Genomic DNA, 13,611 nt, shown 5'->3' on the forward strand with positions numbered 1-13,611 from the left:
GTTTTTATATATATATATATATATATATATATATATATATATATTTTTTTTTTTTATCTTATGGTGTGGGACTTGTACAGCACTTTCGTAAACGTTGTTGTTTTTAAATGTGCTCTATAAATAAAGTGGGTTGGATTAATTAATTAAGTAGCCCCTTTCGTGACTGACGCATCCAACAAGGTTTCACTCGGCTGTGTGATTTAATTCAAGGTGGATCGCTGTTGTCGTTTGAACAACTTCAGATTTCATGGGAACTACCAATCCCCCAAATCAAGAATGTTTAAGATGAATGAAGTAAGATTTAGATTATTTGAAATATGGCCTGTGTAGACTAAACTATGCACAGAATTATGTCAGTCTACAAGGTCCGGATTCTACATGGTCCGGCAATGTAGACCTTGTAGACTCCACTAGAGACCAATTATCAGTGAATGTTCATGCATTTTTAAGAAGGGCAACTTCCACAAAAAAACAAAGAACTCACCAAAACATCTCAGTAGCACCTTATCTAAATGTTATATTTCATATATGGAGATTCATATTTATTTATGTATTGCATGCATTTCTACATTTTATTTCCTATTTTGTTTATTCATCCCAGTATCTTTCTTTCTTATGTGTGGAATTCTACAAGGTGCGCGCACACACACACACACACCTACACACACACACACACACACACACACACACACACACACACACACACACACACACACACACACACACACACACACACACACACACACACACTTACATTTAGTCATTTAGCTGACGCTTTTATCCAAAGCGACTTACAAGTTCTGTACGACAAGACAGCAAGAAGGGTACAACTCTATCAGCTGAGTAACAATGTTCATCAAAGTGTTGCGTGTTACAGTGTAGGTTAGTTTATTAGGACAAGTGCATGACAGTAAGGTTAGTTAGGGTTAAGTAACAATGTTCATCAAAGTGTGCGTGTTACAGTGTAGGTTAGTTTATTAGGACAAGTGCATGACAGTAAGGTTAGTTAGGGTTAGATTTTTTTTTTTTTTTTTTTTATCATTTCAGATAATGGTTGAAGAAGTGAGTCTTTAGTCGACGGCGAAAGATTGGACGGGATTCGGCTGTCCTAACTGGGATGGGTAGTTCACACACACACACACACACACACACACACACACACACACACACACACACACACACACACACACACACACACACACACACACACACACACACACACACACACACACACACACACACACACACACACACACACACACACACACACACACACACACACACACACACACACACCACACACCAGCGTTTCCGTTAGCCGGTAATTACCGGTATTTGGCCGGCAAAATCTGTTGAAGTCCGACATATTTAATCTCTCCGGTCATAGTGTCCGGTGAAAATAGTTCCCTCTGGGCACAGTTTGATTATTTGAATGTATTTGGATGGGCTGGAGTTGGGTGAACGAAACAATCATTGCGTTTGTTGTCGTTGCTTCGCTCAGCGAGAGCTTGCTGCTGGATTTGCGGAAGGCATGCAGCTGCAGACCCACATAACCCACCAGCTTTGCTGGCACAGTGCGGTCCCCAGACCTGGAAAGCTGCTCTGCGGGTCTGCAGCTGGATGCTTCTTGCAAACTAACTGCTGCCGGCTCGCGCTGATAACAGCTTTCATTGTTGGACCGGCTGCTTGGTGGAGCAACGATGAAACGAATGTAATGAATCGTTCGTCGCATGGGCTATTTAATTTTGGCCTGTTTTGGTACGGTTCGGGTGATCAAGTTGTGCTTGGAGGGAGTTGTTTTCACCGGACATTATGACCAGCACCAAGTCGTTGGGAGGTGGAGAAATACATCACGCAAACCCGGCCACGATAACGTTGCCGTCTCTCTCTGCAAAATTTCTCAGTTCTTCGCTTGATATAATTAATACAAATGTCCAATATAACGGAATTCGTTAGCTCATAAAAATGTGATTATAACAGACTGCTGTTTAGTGTCGGACCGACTGCCACATACGCGGTCTATTTTATTTCAAGTCAGCAGCAGCACGGAGTATCGAGGGACTTTTAATGACTGTATACGCAAAAGTAGCCTAGTTTTAAATAATAATATTATAAATCTACATGCCTTGAGGATGACATTCTTTATATAGTCTGCCTATAAATTGTTTTAAAGCTCAATAAACTATGACCGGAATTAATCTCATTTGTCCGGTAGATTGAAATCTTGCAGGTCACGGAGACCGGCAACAATTTTTTCTAACGGAAACCCTGACACACCACACACACACACACACACACACACACACACACACACACACACACACACACACACACCTACAAATCGAAGTAAATTTTTTTTTTTTTTTTTGTTTTTTACTTCGATTTTTTTTAATGTTCGAAGCTTGTGCCATCGAATCGAACGTTCGAAGCTTCGAAGCATTTAAGACAGCCCTACTGTACAGTAAGTATTCTGAGGCGGGGTAAGAGAACGCGTCCATCACAAACAACCTGGAGCTTGCGTTTGAAAAGCACTGTGTCAGAGACTATTTTCAAACATAACCGTATGAAGCCATGGTTGTGTATTCTCCTGACACAGACTGCTTGCTTTTATTGTAATTGTTTACATTCAGTTATTTGCATGATTAAGTATAGCTATACTGTATTTAGGTGTTGAACCCTTGCACTGAAGAACAATATAAGTCTATGACTGGTTGACTGACTGCGTCCTTCTCCTGGTACCTCTTGGTGTCCCTGCTCATGCAGCAGCTTGCCCAGGTTGTACAGACAGCTGGTGACGGAGCTCTTGTGGGCGTGGGGGTCCTTCAGGTTCTCATCTGGGATGTCAGCGCAGGTGAGGATGGTGCGCTTGGCCTCGTCCAGGCGACCCTGGTTCATCAAGATGATGCCCGTGTTCAAGTAGGCAGCTGAGGAGAGTGAGAGAGAGAGAGAGAGAGAGAGAGAGAGAGAGAGAGAGAGAGAGAGAGAGAGAGAGAGAGAGAGAGAGAGAGAGAGAGAGAGAGAGAGAGAGAGAGAGAGAGAGAGAGAGAGAGAGAGAGAGAGAGAGAGAGAGAGAGAGAGAGAGAGACCCATAACTCTTAGAAAATATTGATGAGGAACTTCTGCTTGTTGGCTGCTGGGAAGGGGAAGTTAGAGATTGCAAAATTGGGGGTGACATGCAACAAAGGGTCACAAAGCCATGTTGTCATATGTGTCTGGTCCCATCAGGGCCCAGAGAGCCTGCAGTTAGGGAGAGTAATGGTTCAAAGAGACATGAGTTTACTAGTTATTAACCCTTTGGGTGCCGTTAACGTAGAACTACGTTTCTGTCGCCCGACGGTTGAGTGCCGGAAACGTAGATCTACGCTTTTCTCACGGTATTTCTTTTATTCGCTATTGCCATTCATAATTCGGCGGGGCACCTTGTGCATACTGTTCTGATGTGTCTGAGCTGGCAGACGGTCTTATACCGCACAGACAGACCGCCCTCTAACGCCTTCGGCCACTATTGCACTCCATTAGAAATTATGTAGTTTCTTTTCTCTACCAAGCTGCGGCGTGGGGGTCGGGTCCTAAACACTCAAAAACACGCGCTTGTAGGGATGGCTTGGACAACTGACCCCGCCCGCCCGTTCATGTGCAATGCCCAATAATGTCGGAGACAGGACGCTGTGGATAACTGGAATGGCGATCAGATAATTGGATTATTTTTTTGCATTACATCAGAGACCAGGTAAGGACTCTATATATCCAATCTTGCGTTGATCTGATATTTTTTTCTCCCGTGATTGAAGCTGTCTGTGTGTGCTGTGTGTGGCTGTTTACCGTTGGGTGCAGGAGGGGGGGGGGGAGCGCCGCGCTTCAGGGCCCATTTCATGTACTGTATGCGCGAGGAGACATAATAATGATAATCTAGCATTGATTTCAGGAAGATTCGATAATCAGGTGAAAAATTACAACGTGATACGTGGATTCCACTAAAATGATGTGTGATGAGTTATTCAGAGAGGTGTGATGAGTTGTTCAGAGAGTTTGATGAGTTATTCAGAGAGGTTTGATGAGTTATTCAGAGAGGTGTGATGAGTTATTCAGAGGTGTGATGAGTTATTCAGAGAGGTTTGATGAGTTATTCAGAGAGGTTTGATGAGTTATTCAGAGAGGTGTGATGAGTTATTCAGAGGTGTGATGAGTTATTCAGAGAGGTGTGATGAGTTATTCAGAGAGGTGTGATGGGTTATTCAGAGGTGTGATGAGTTATTCAGAGGTGTGATGAGTTATTCAGATGTGTGATGAGTTATTCAGATGTGTGATGAGTTATTCAGAGGTGCGATGAGTTATTCAGATGTGTGATGAGTTATTCAGATGTGTGATGAGTTATTCAGAGGTGCGATGAGTTATTCAGATGTGTGATGAGTTATTCATTGAGGTGTGATGAGTTATTCAGAGGTGTGGTGAGTTATTCAGAGAGGTGTGATGAGTTATTCAGAGAGGTGTGATGAGTTATTCAGATGTGTGATGAGTTATTCAGAGAGGTGTGATGAGTTATTCAGAGGTGTGATGCGTTATTCAGAGGTGTGATGAGTTATTCAGATGTGTGATGAGTTATTCAGATGTGTGATGAGTTATTCAGAGGTGCTATGAGTTATTCAGATGTGTGATGAGTTATTCATTGAGGTGTGATGAGTTATTCAGAGGTGTGGTGAGTTATTCAGAGAGGTGTGATGAGTTATTCAGAGAGGTGTGATGAGTTATTCAGATGTGTGATGAGTTATTCAGAGAGGGGTGTGATGAGTTATTCAGAGGTGTGATGAGTTATTCAGAGAGGTGTGATGAGTTATTCAGATGTGTGATGAGTTATTCAGAGAGGTGTGATGAGTTATTCAGAGGGTGTGATGAGTTATTCAGATGTGTGATGAGTTATTCAGAGGTGTGATGAGTTATTCAGATGTGTGATGAGTTATTCAGAGAGGTGTGATGAGTTATTCAGAGAGGTGTGATTCAGAGAGGTGTGATGCGTTATTCAGAGAGGTGTGATGAGTTATTCAGAGGTGTGATGAGTTATTTAGATGTGTGATGAGTTATTCAGAGGTGTGATGAGTTATTCAGAGGTGTGAAGAGTTATTCAGAGAGGTGTGATGAGTTATTCAGAGGTGTGATGAGTTATTCAGAGGTGTGATGAGTTATTCAGATGTGTGATGAGTTATTCAGAGAGGTGTGATGAGTTATTCAGATGTGTGATGAGTTATTCAGAGGTGTGATGAGTTATTCAGAGGTGTGATGAGTTATTCAGATGTGTGATGAGTTATTCCGAGGTGTGATGAGTTATTCAGAGAGGTGTGATGAGTTATTCAGAGAGGTGTGATAAGTTATTCAGATGTGTGATGAGTTATTCAGATGTGTGATGAGTTATTCAGAGATGTGTGATGAGTTGTTCAGAGAGGTGTGGTGAGTTATTCAGAGAGTTGTGATGAGTTATTCAGAGAGGTGTGATGAGTTATTCAGAGGTGTGATGAGTTATTCAGAGGTGTGATGAGTTATTCAGAGGTGTGTTGAGTTTTTCAGAGAGTTGTGATGAGTTATTCAGAGAGGTGTGATGAGTTATTCAGAGGTGTGATGAGTTATTCAGAGATGTGTGATGAGTTATTCAGAGGTGTGATGAGTTATTCAGAGAGGTGTGATGAGTTATTCAGAGGTGTGATGAGTTATTCAGAGAGGTGTGATGAGTTATTCAGAGGTGTGATGAGTTATTCAGAGGTGTGTGATGAGTTATTCAGAGAGGTGTGATGAGTTATTCAGAGGTGTGATGAGTTATTCAGATGAGTGATGAGTTATTCAGAGGTGTGATGAGTTATTCAGAGAGGTGTGATGAGTTATTCAGATGAGTGATGAGTTATTCAGAGGTGTGATGAGTTATTCAGATGTGTGATGAGTTATTCAGAGGTGTGATGAGTTATTCAGAGGTGTGATGAGTTATTCAGAGATGTGTGATGAGTTATTCAGAGGTGTGATGAGTTATTCAGATGTGTGATGAGTTATTCAGAGAGGTGTGATGAGTTATTCAGAGGTGTGATGAGTTATTCAGAGAGGTGTGATGAGTTATTCAGAGGTGTGATGAGTTATTCAGAGAGGTGTGATGAATTATTCAGAGGTGTGGTGAGTTATTCAGAGGTGTGATGAGTTATTCAGAGAGGTGTGATGAATAATTCAGATAAGTGTGATGAAGAATTCAGAGAGGTGTGATGAGTTATTCAGAGAGGTGTGATGAGGAATCCAAAGGGGTGCGAATGACAACAATCGCAGTGAAAGGGACTCTGCTTCACTCTAGACAGCCCAAATCGAGGCAAGAGGGGGTTTCGCCTGATGCAACAAAGCCAATGTGGGCATACTCTTCTCAATGAATATGAAATAAGACTGCTCTGTAGCCTATAAATATTGAATAAGTTCCAACAAAGCAAGGCTGAGTTTCCCATTGCGTTCTGTCTGTACATACAGTTCAGCCCTTTTCTTACTTCTCCTTTGACCTTTGCGAAGGTCCTGTGGATCTCTTTGGGATGTTGACTCCCAGGTTCCATGGTGAAAGACCAACAGCCAATAATCAGCCATGAAGGTGGAGAGCAATTAGGCTCGGTGGGCTCTGTCTTTGAAAGCACCTCCTATCCTGTCTGGCCTGGTTTAGCAGAAACTGGCCTTTGACAGCGGATCAATGTAGAGGATTCATCCTCATGGTTCCAACATATTCAGGAGTTGATTGTGTGTATGTGGTGGTGGTACCGTTTGAAGGAAATGTGTAAAATCAGTGTCACCATGGACTCTACAAACAAGCTCCTTTCCTTGGGGCTTTGTATCTCAGATGTGGCGCCTTCAAGCGGATCGTCAAAATACATAAACACACGTCCCCTGTTAAATACAGACGTCCCTTGTCGCGCCACGCGCCAAGGTATTAGCTCGTTAACAGTCAGCATAGGCTGACATGGACTGCTAGGTACTGTTTTCTCAACACGGGGATGTGTCAACGGGAGGAAACCAAAGCGACGGAAATTGAGCTATTCCCAACGCTCTCGCCTCGTCTGCGAGAGAGGGGGGCGTGAGGAGAATCAATCGCGCTCTATCACAGTACAGCTTCTGCATATTTTATAAACACGCTCAAGTTTGTTTCAGCAAGCTGCCACTTAACGCCATGAGCGATGGTTCAACCTTGGAGGGGGGGGGGGGGGGGGGGGGGTTAATTGTCACATTCTCCTTCCTCCTCTCTCGCCTCCACGGCTCTGAGGTAATTAATTAACCTCGTTATCGGCCCTAATAGATTGGATAATTACGGCGCTGAATAGAAATTACAAAGTCTAACCGTGATCTCGATTAGGTCTATAATGAATCAGCGGGGAGAAAGGAAGAGTAGACATTTAAGGCTTACTGTTTATCTGTCATTGGCTGCTACCTGGGACAATGAGGGCCTAATCTATAGACTGCGAGCGTCGTTCATACTAATCAGAGAACGACACTGCTGAGCAGCGGTGATAATGACCTCACGTGGCTTACTGTATTGAAGACCTATCAAGGTACAGTACTATAAGTAGAGTTGGGTGTTGAATAAATTTTTAATGGTATATAATCAATTGGGTCAGTGCCATAAGGGTATGGAAGTTCGGTATGTAGCCGACTGTAAGACGGCTACATCATTAAAGCAGAAAGTAATGGGGTGAGGAAGAGGGGGGGGCAAGACTGGTACAGAACACTGGGCCAAAAGGAGGTAGATGAGAGGAGGAGAGGAGGGTAGATATAAATATGAAAAGGCAGGGGGCCCTGACCCGGATTCATAATAATTTAAATGATGCCAACGTTTTGAATCCGTTGAAGTGAGGGGAGCTTTGAAAGCCGGTCCACCAGTGGAATCTTTAATTAAGCTATACAGCTACTGCCCTGAACCTCCTGCAACCAACCCACCATACCCCTCCCCGCCCCTTCCCTCCTCCACACCCACACAACCCCCCTATTCGGCGTTGCCTGGACACAGCCACAAAACACAAGAGCTTTGAGACTGTCAATAAAAAGAGGAGCTGTACTTACAAGCCAGAGTTGGCCGGCTCCCAATGGCCAGCTTATAGTAGTGGAGAGCTTCTGAGAACTTGTTGTTCTCCTGTAGCAGCAAACCGCTGCGAGAGAAAGAAAGAAAAAAGAAAAAAAAGACATAAATTAAGTGACAGACTTTTAAAGAAAAACAGAAGTTATGTACTCATCTAGACTCCAGAGCCAAAAAACTCAACAGAGGAGGCGGTTGAAGTCAGACGTTTCCTTTTCAAACAGGACAAATGATAACACATTTGTTTCATGTAGCACTTTTCTAGAAGTGGCGTTACACAAACAACAGACAAGTATAACACAAACACACAGAATACGTGCAGAAGGGCTGGGTCTTGAGGCAGGATTGGAGAGTGGAGAGACTGCGTCTGCAATGTCTTGCTTGAGGGAGTTCCAGAGCCTGGAAGGCCCTGTCCCCAAACCTGCGAAGGCTGGACTTGGTGGAGAGAAGGCATGCTGAGGGACGGTGGGGGTTGGTAGGGGGAGAGGAGGTCAGTGAGGGCAGTTGGTGAAGGGCTTTGTAGGTGAAGATCAGAATTTTGTAGTGGATCCGGTGGGAGACAGGATGCCAGTGAAGGTCTTTTAGGACTGAGGTGTCTGAGGATTCGGTGTGAGTTAGAAGTCGGGCGGAGGCGTTCTGGACCAGTTGGAGTCTATTGATGGAGCTACAGTATAACAATGATGCCGTGGAGGAGTGAGTTGCAGTAGTCAGGACGGGAGGAGAGGAAGGCCTGGATCAGTGTCTCTGCAGCAGGGCGTGAGAAAGAGGGTCCGATCTTTGCAATATTGCGAAGGTGGTAGAATGAGGATTTGACAATAAGGTGGATATGGGGGTGGAGGGAGAGGGTGGGGGGGTGAGGATCACGCCTGGGAGGAAGGAGGGGAGACGGTATAGCTGTCAACGGTGTGTGCGGGGGGGGTCGTTGACCCTGCCACGGGTGGACTTGCCCCTGTTTTGTCACCGTTGAGTTTGAAGAAACATTGTCCAGGCTTTTATTGTTGATGTGAGAGAGGGGGTGGGTTGTGTGTGTGTGTGCGTGTGTGTGTGTGTGTGTGTGTGTGTGTGTGTGTGTGTGTGGGGGGGGGGGGGGGTATTTGGCTCTGATAAGAGAGACAGGGGTAGGAAAGGGAGCTAATAAATCTGCCGTCTTATAGCTTAGCATCCGTACACTTTGAATGTAGTGTCAGCACTGCCACTGGCCGCTCCTCCTCTCCTCAGGCTGCTGACACATGGCGATTAATAACATCCTGTCAGCCAGACGCTACTCTGGGGAGAAGACACGGCACTGGAGAGCACTGATCAATAGATACACACGCACAACGTCACACACACACACACACACACACACACACACACACACACACACACACACACACACACACACACACACACACACACACACACACACACACACACACAGGTGGAGAGCACTGATCAATAGAGACACACATAATCACACACACACACACACACACACACACACACACACACACACACACACACACACACACACACACACACACACACACACACACACACACACACACACATACATACATACATACATACATACATACATACATACATACATACATACATACATACATACATACATACATACATACATACATACATACACACAGAGGCCTGTGAAATGAGTTTGAAAGTCCAATTTTTTTGTATCCACTTTTTCTCCCATTTTCTATATTTTCTCCCATCCCAATTTCGTATCATCCAATTCAACCCTCCCCTGTCACGAACGCTGTTTCTTGCCTCCCACAAGCCGGCTGCAATGTGGACTAAGTCATACATAGCACAAGTCCCCTCCGGTACTTGAGGTAACAGCAGTCGCATCTTTTCACCTGCGCAGCTCGATCTCTCAGTGGCGAGGAGTAACGCGTGGGAGGCTCACGCTGTCCCCGACACTTCCTGATTCTACTGCGCAGGCGCACCAACCGACCTGTAGGAGTCGCTGTCCACAACGCCCGATCCCCACCCATCAGTTTCCCACCCCCTAATACGGCCAATGTGTATTAGTATGAACGACCAGCTAAACTGAAAGCAATGTGGAGCGCTGGGCTCGAACAGGCGAGCCCAGCGTCTCCGCATTCGTGGCGAGCGCCTTGCCCACTACGCCACGTAGCCGCCCTAAAGTCCAATTGTTTGTATACACTGCTGAGTCACAACACACACACACACACACACACACACACACACACACACAGACACACACACACTCACACACATTGACATGTGATCAATTTATATTATATACACATCGTCAAGTCAACCCAGTCAAGATCAATATAATATGACATTGGATCACAATCACATAGTACACTTACTGTAGGCATTATACAGAACACAGTCTAGCATGAAGAGAGTCAAAATACTAACAAGTGACACGACTGACAGTGCAGCTGTTCCATTGTGCAGCGCTTTGTGTCCTGGTACAAGGAAAGCACTGTAGAAACGCAGGCATTCATTCAATCATCCTATTGGTTTTGGATCAATGGGGATACAATGCATATACATGCTGATGCATCCACTCTAAGGCCCTTAGACGCTGTGTAATCACATTACTTCCTCCTGTAATTAAGTAATGCAATGTATTACTGTTCCAATTTTGGTAGATTCCTTATGAGCCTTTTGAAAAATCCCTCCTAGGTTACCGTACATCTGGGTGAGAGAGTATATGTTAAAGATAAAGAAAGAGAGAGAGCGAGACTGCATTACCCCCTAATCCAACAGCATGTTCCAAGTCCGCACACTGAAGACGTGATATACAGAGAGATATATGCGTTATCCCATCTATTGTAATGGGTTCAATTAGATACTGCAAGTATGCCCTCTTTCTTGGCCTAAGCTTATAAACCTATGGAGAAATGCCCCTATCTTAACACGTCTTTTCATCTTGTCTATCTCTGTTTGCTGTCATAATGCTGAGGTTTTAACTGCGTGAAGAGAGGAGCGTTATTCCCTCTTTATTGTGTGACGACCCGCCCCCTACTGGTCAGTTTGTTTTCTGTTCTCTTTTGTTTCCAGGTTGGGAGGAGGCTCGTCAGGGCTGAGGGCAGACTGTACACCTGGGCCCTGGTGAAGCCCCAGTATAAAGTCTGCTGCCAGGATCAGTGTGGTCTCTCTCTCCTACCTGCTGCCATGATCAGTGTGGTCTCTCTCTCCTACCTGCTGCTAGGATCAGTGTGGTCTCTCTCTCCTACCTGCTGCCAGGATCAGTGTGGTCTCTCTCTCCTACCTGCTGCCAGGATCAGTGTGGTCTCTCTCTCCTACCTGCTGCTAGGATCAGTGTGGTCTCTCTCTCTCCTACCTGCTGCTAGGATCAGTGTGGTCTCTCTATCCTACCTGCTGCCAGGATCAGTGTGGTCTCTCTCCTACCTGCTGCCAGGATCAGTGTGGTCTCTCTCCTACCTGCTGCCAGGATCAGTGTGGTCTCTCTCCTACCTGCTGCCAGGATCAGTGTCTCTCTCCTACCTGCTGCCAGGATCAGTGTGGTCTCTCTCCTACCTGCTGCCAGGATCAGTGTCTCTCTCTCCTACCTGCTGCTAGGATCAGTGTGGTCTCTCTCTCCTACCTGCTGCCAGGATCAGTGTCTCTCTCTCCTACCTGCTGCCAGGATCAGTGTCTCTCTCTCCTACCTGCTGCCAGGATCAGTGTGGTCTCTCTCTCCTACCTGCTGCCAGGATCAGTGTCTCTCTCCTACCTGCTGCTAGGATCAGTGTGGTCTCTCTCTCCTACCTGCTGCCAGGATCAGTGTCTCTCTCTCCTACCTGCTGCCAGGATCAGTGTCTCTCTCCTACCTGCTGCTAGGATCAGTGTGGTCTCTCTCTCCTACCTGCTGCCAGGATCAGTGTCTCTCTCTCCTACCTGCTGCCAGGATCAGTGTCTCTCTCTCCTACCTGCTGCCAGGATCAGTGTGGTCTCTCTCTCCTACCTGCTGCCAGGATCAGTGTCTCTCTCTCCTACCTGCTGCCAGGATCAGTGTGGTCTCTCTCCTACCTGCTGCCAGGATCAGTGTGGTCTCTCTCCTACCTGCTGCCAGGATCAGTGTCTCTCTCCTACCTGCTGCCAGGATCAGTGTCTCTCTCCTACCTGCTGCCAGGATCAGTCTCTCTCCTACCTGCTGCCAGGATCAGTGTCTCTCTCTCCTACCTGCTGCCAGGATCAGTGTCTCTCTCTCCTACCTGCTGCCAGGATCAGTGTCTCTCTCTCTATCTCTCTTTGTTGATTTGATTCATGTATTAGTTTACATCTTACACACATACACTCACCAACTTACACCACTGATTTACTGACACTCACACACATACTCTGTTTTACTTTTGTTAATAGATTATTTGCATATTTAAATGTCCTGCTTGTTTTCACCCTGCTGAAGTTGAAGGTGCTGGCTGTGAGAGAAAAGGAGACACAGCTGAGTGTCAAGTGTCTCCTCTCTTCACCAAGACATACACATATCTCCCATCAAGATTTAAATACAGGTTCAAATAAACAAATTCATTCACGTCCAACATTACCCACAAGGCGACGGTAAACGACGCAACACTCACAGGTTATACAGCATGTCAGCCATGTTCCTGCGGTAGTAGAGAGCGTTCCTGTAGGCCCGCTCTGCCTCCTCCATCTTGGCCTGGTTCTTCAGTACGTTCCCCAGGTTGCCCCATGCTGTCGGGAGGAAAACAGCAAGGGGTCAATTAAAGAGGGCGAAAAGAGGGCTGAGAAAAAAAACAAAGCAAAACCTTTTTTACGAGATTAAACTTTATTCTATCGGACCAGGGAATGGAGCGAGGCCGCAGCGGGTCGTGTATTCATTATGCAGCAGGAGGGTACTTTTCTTTCTTTCGTTCTTTCAATCAGTAATGCCCTTCTGGCTCTATATACAGACACTCGCTGGCTGATGGGGTTCGTTCTTTTGGGGGGGAGGGGCTTCTTCCCCAGAGGACATTGTCCCAGCTCCCACTGTAGCCGCTGACATTAATGCTGGCACAGGAAGATGCAGGGGGCAGACAAAAAAACACACACCGGGGAAGCTTTGTATGAAAAAAAAACACCCACCAATTATTCCTTAAACAGGGAAGACCTCCCTCGTGCTGTGGTAGAATTAATGACATTACTGTTGAATGGATAGTCAAATAACTGACAGGCCGAGAGAGGTTGCTAGGGGGACATTACAGACTTGAGTAATATAGAAATGAATTTGAAAGACCAACAATGGGGGTCGATATATACGATCTCAGTGGGAGAGGGTGGGAGAGTAATTAGCGGCTAATATGGAGGTTGCCGATAGCCCATCGGTAGGGTACGTTAAATACACATCTTTATAGATTTGTCACTTACATGATAGAGAGAGTGCAGAGTACAGCGCTCTGACAACATTAACGACTCAATAGAATCAATTTTACTTCTCCACAATCAATACCGCGACTGGACATGACAGTCGGGGTCCACTTTCAACACATTAGCATATTTGCATATTTGCATGACTGCATTGGGTGGCGTAGGCTGTGAGAATTAAAGGA

At 45.5% G+C, this 13,611-nt stretch overlaps 1 protein-coding gene across 1 annotated transcript in view; it reads right to left on the reverse strand.

Moving 5' to 3' along the window:
• Window positions 1-13,611, reverse strand: part of tmtc2b (transmembrane O-mannosyltransferase targeting cadherins 2b) — a 316,193-nt gene that overhangs the window by 66,903 nt on the left and 235,679 nt on the right. Inside the window, 3 exon segments of the mRNA XM_084335402.1 lie at window positions 2,740-2,924; window positions 8,062-8,147; window positions 12,643-12,757. Coding sequence (XP_084191528.1) covers window positions 2,740-2,924; window positions 8,062-8,147; window positions 12,643-12,757 — 386 coding nt within the window.

Source organism: Notolepis coatsorum, assembly GCF_963971535.1.
Source record: "Notolepis coatsorum genome assembly, chromosome: 18".
NCBI classification, from domain to species: domain Eukaryota; kingdom Metazoa; phylum Chordata; class Actinopteri; order Aulopiformes; family Paralepididae; genus Notolepis; species Notolepis coatsorum.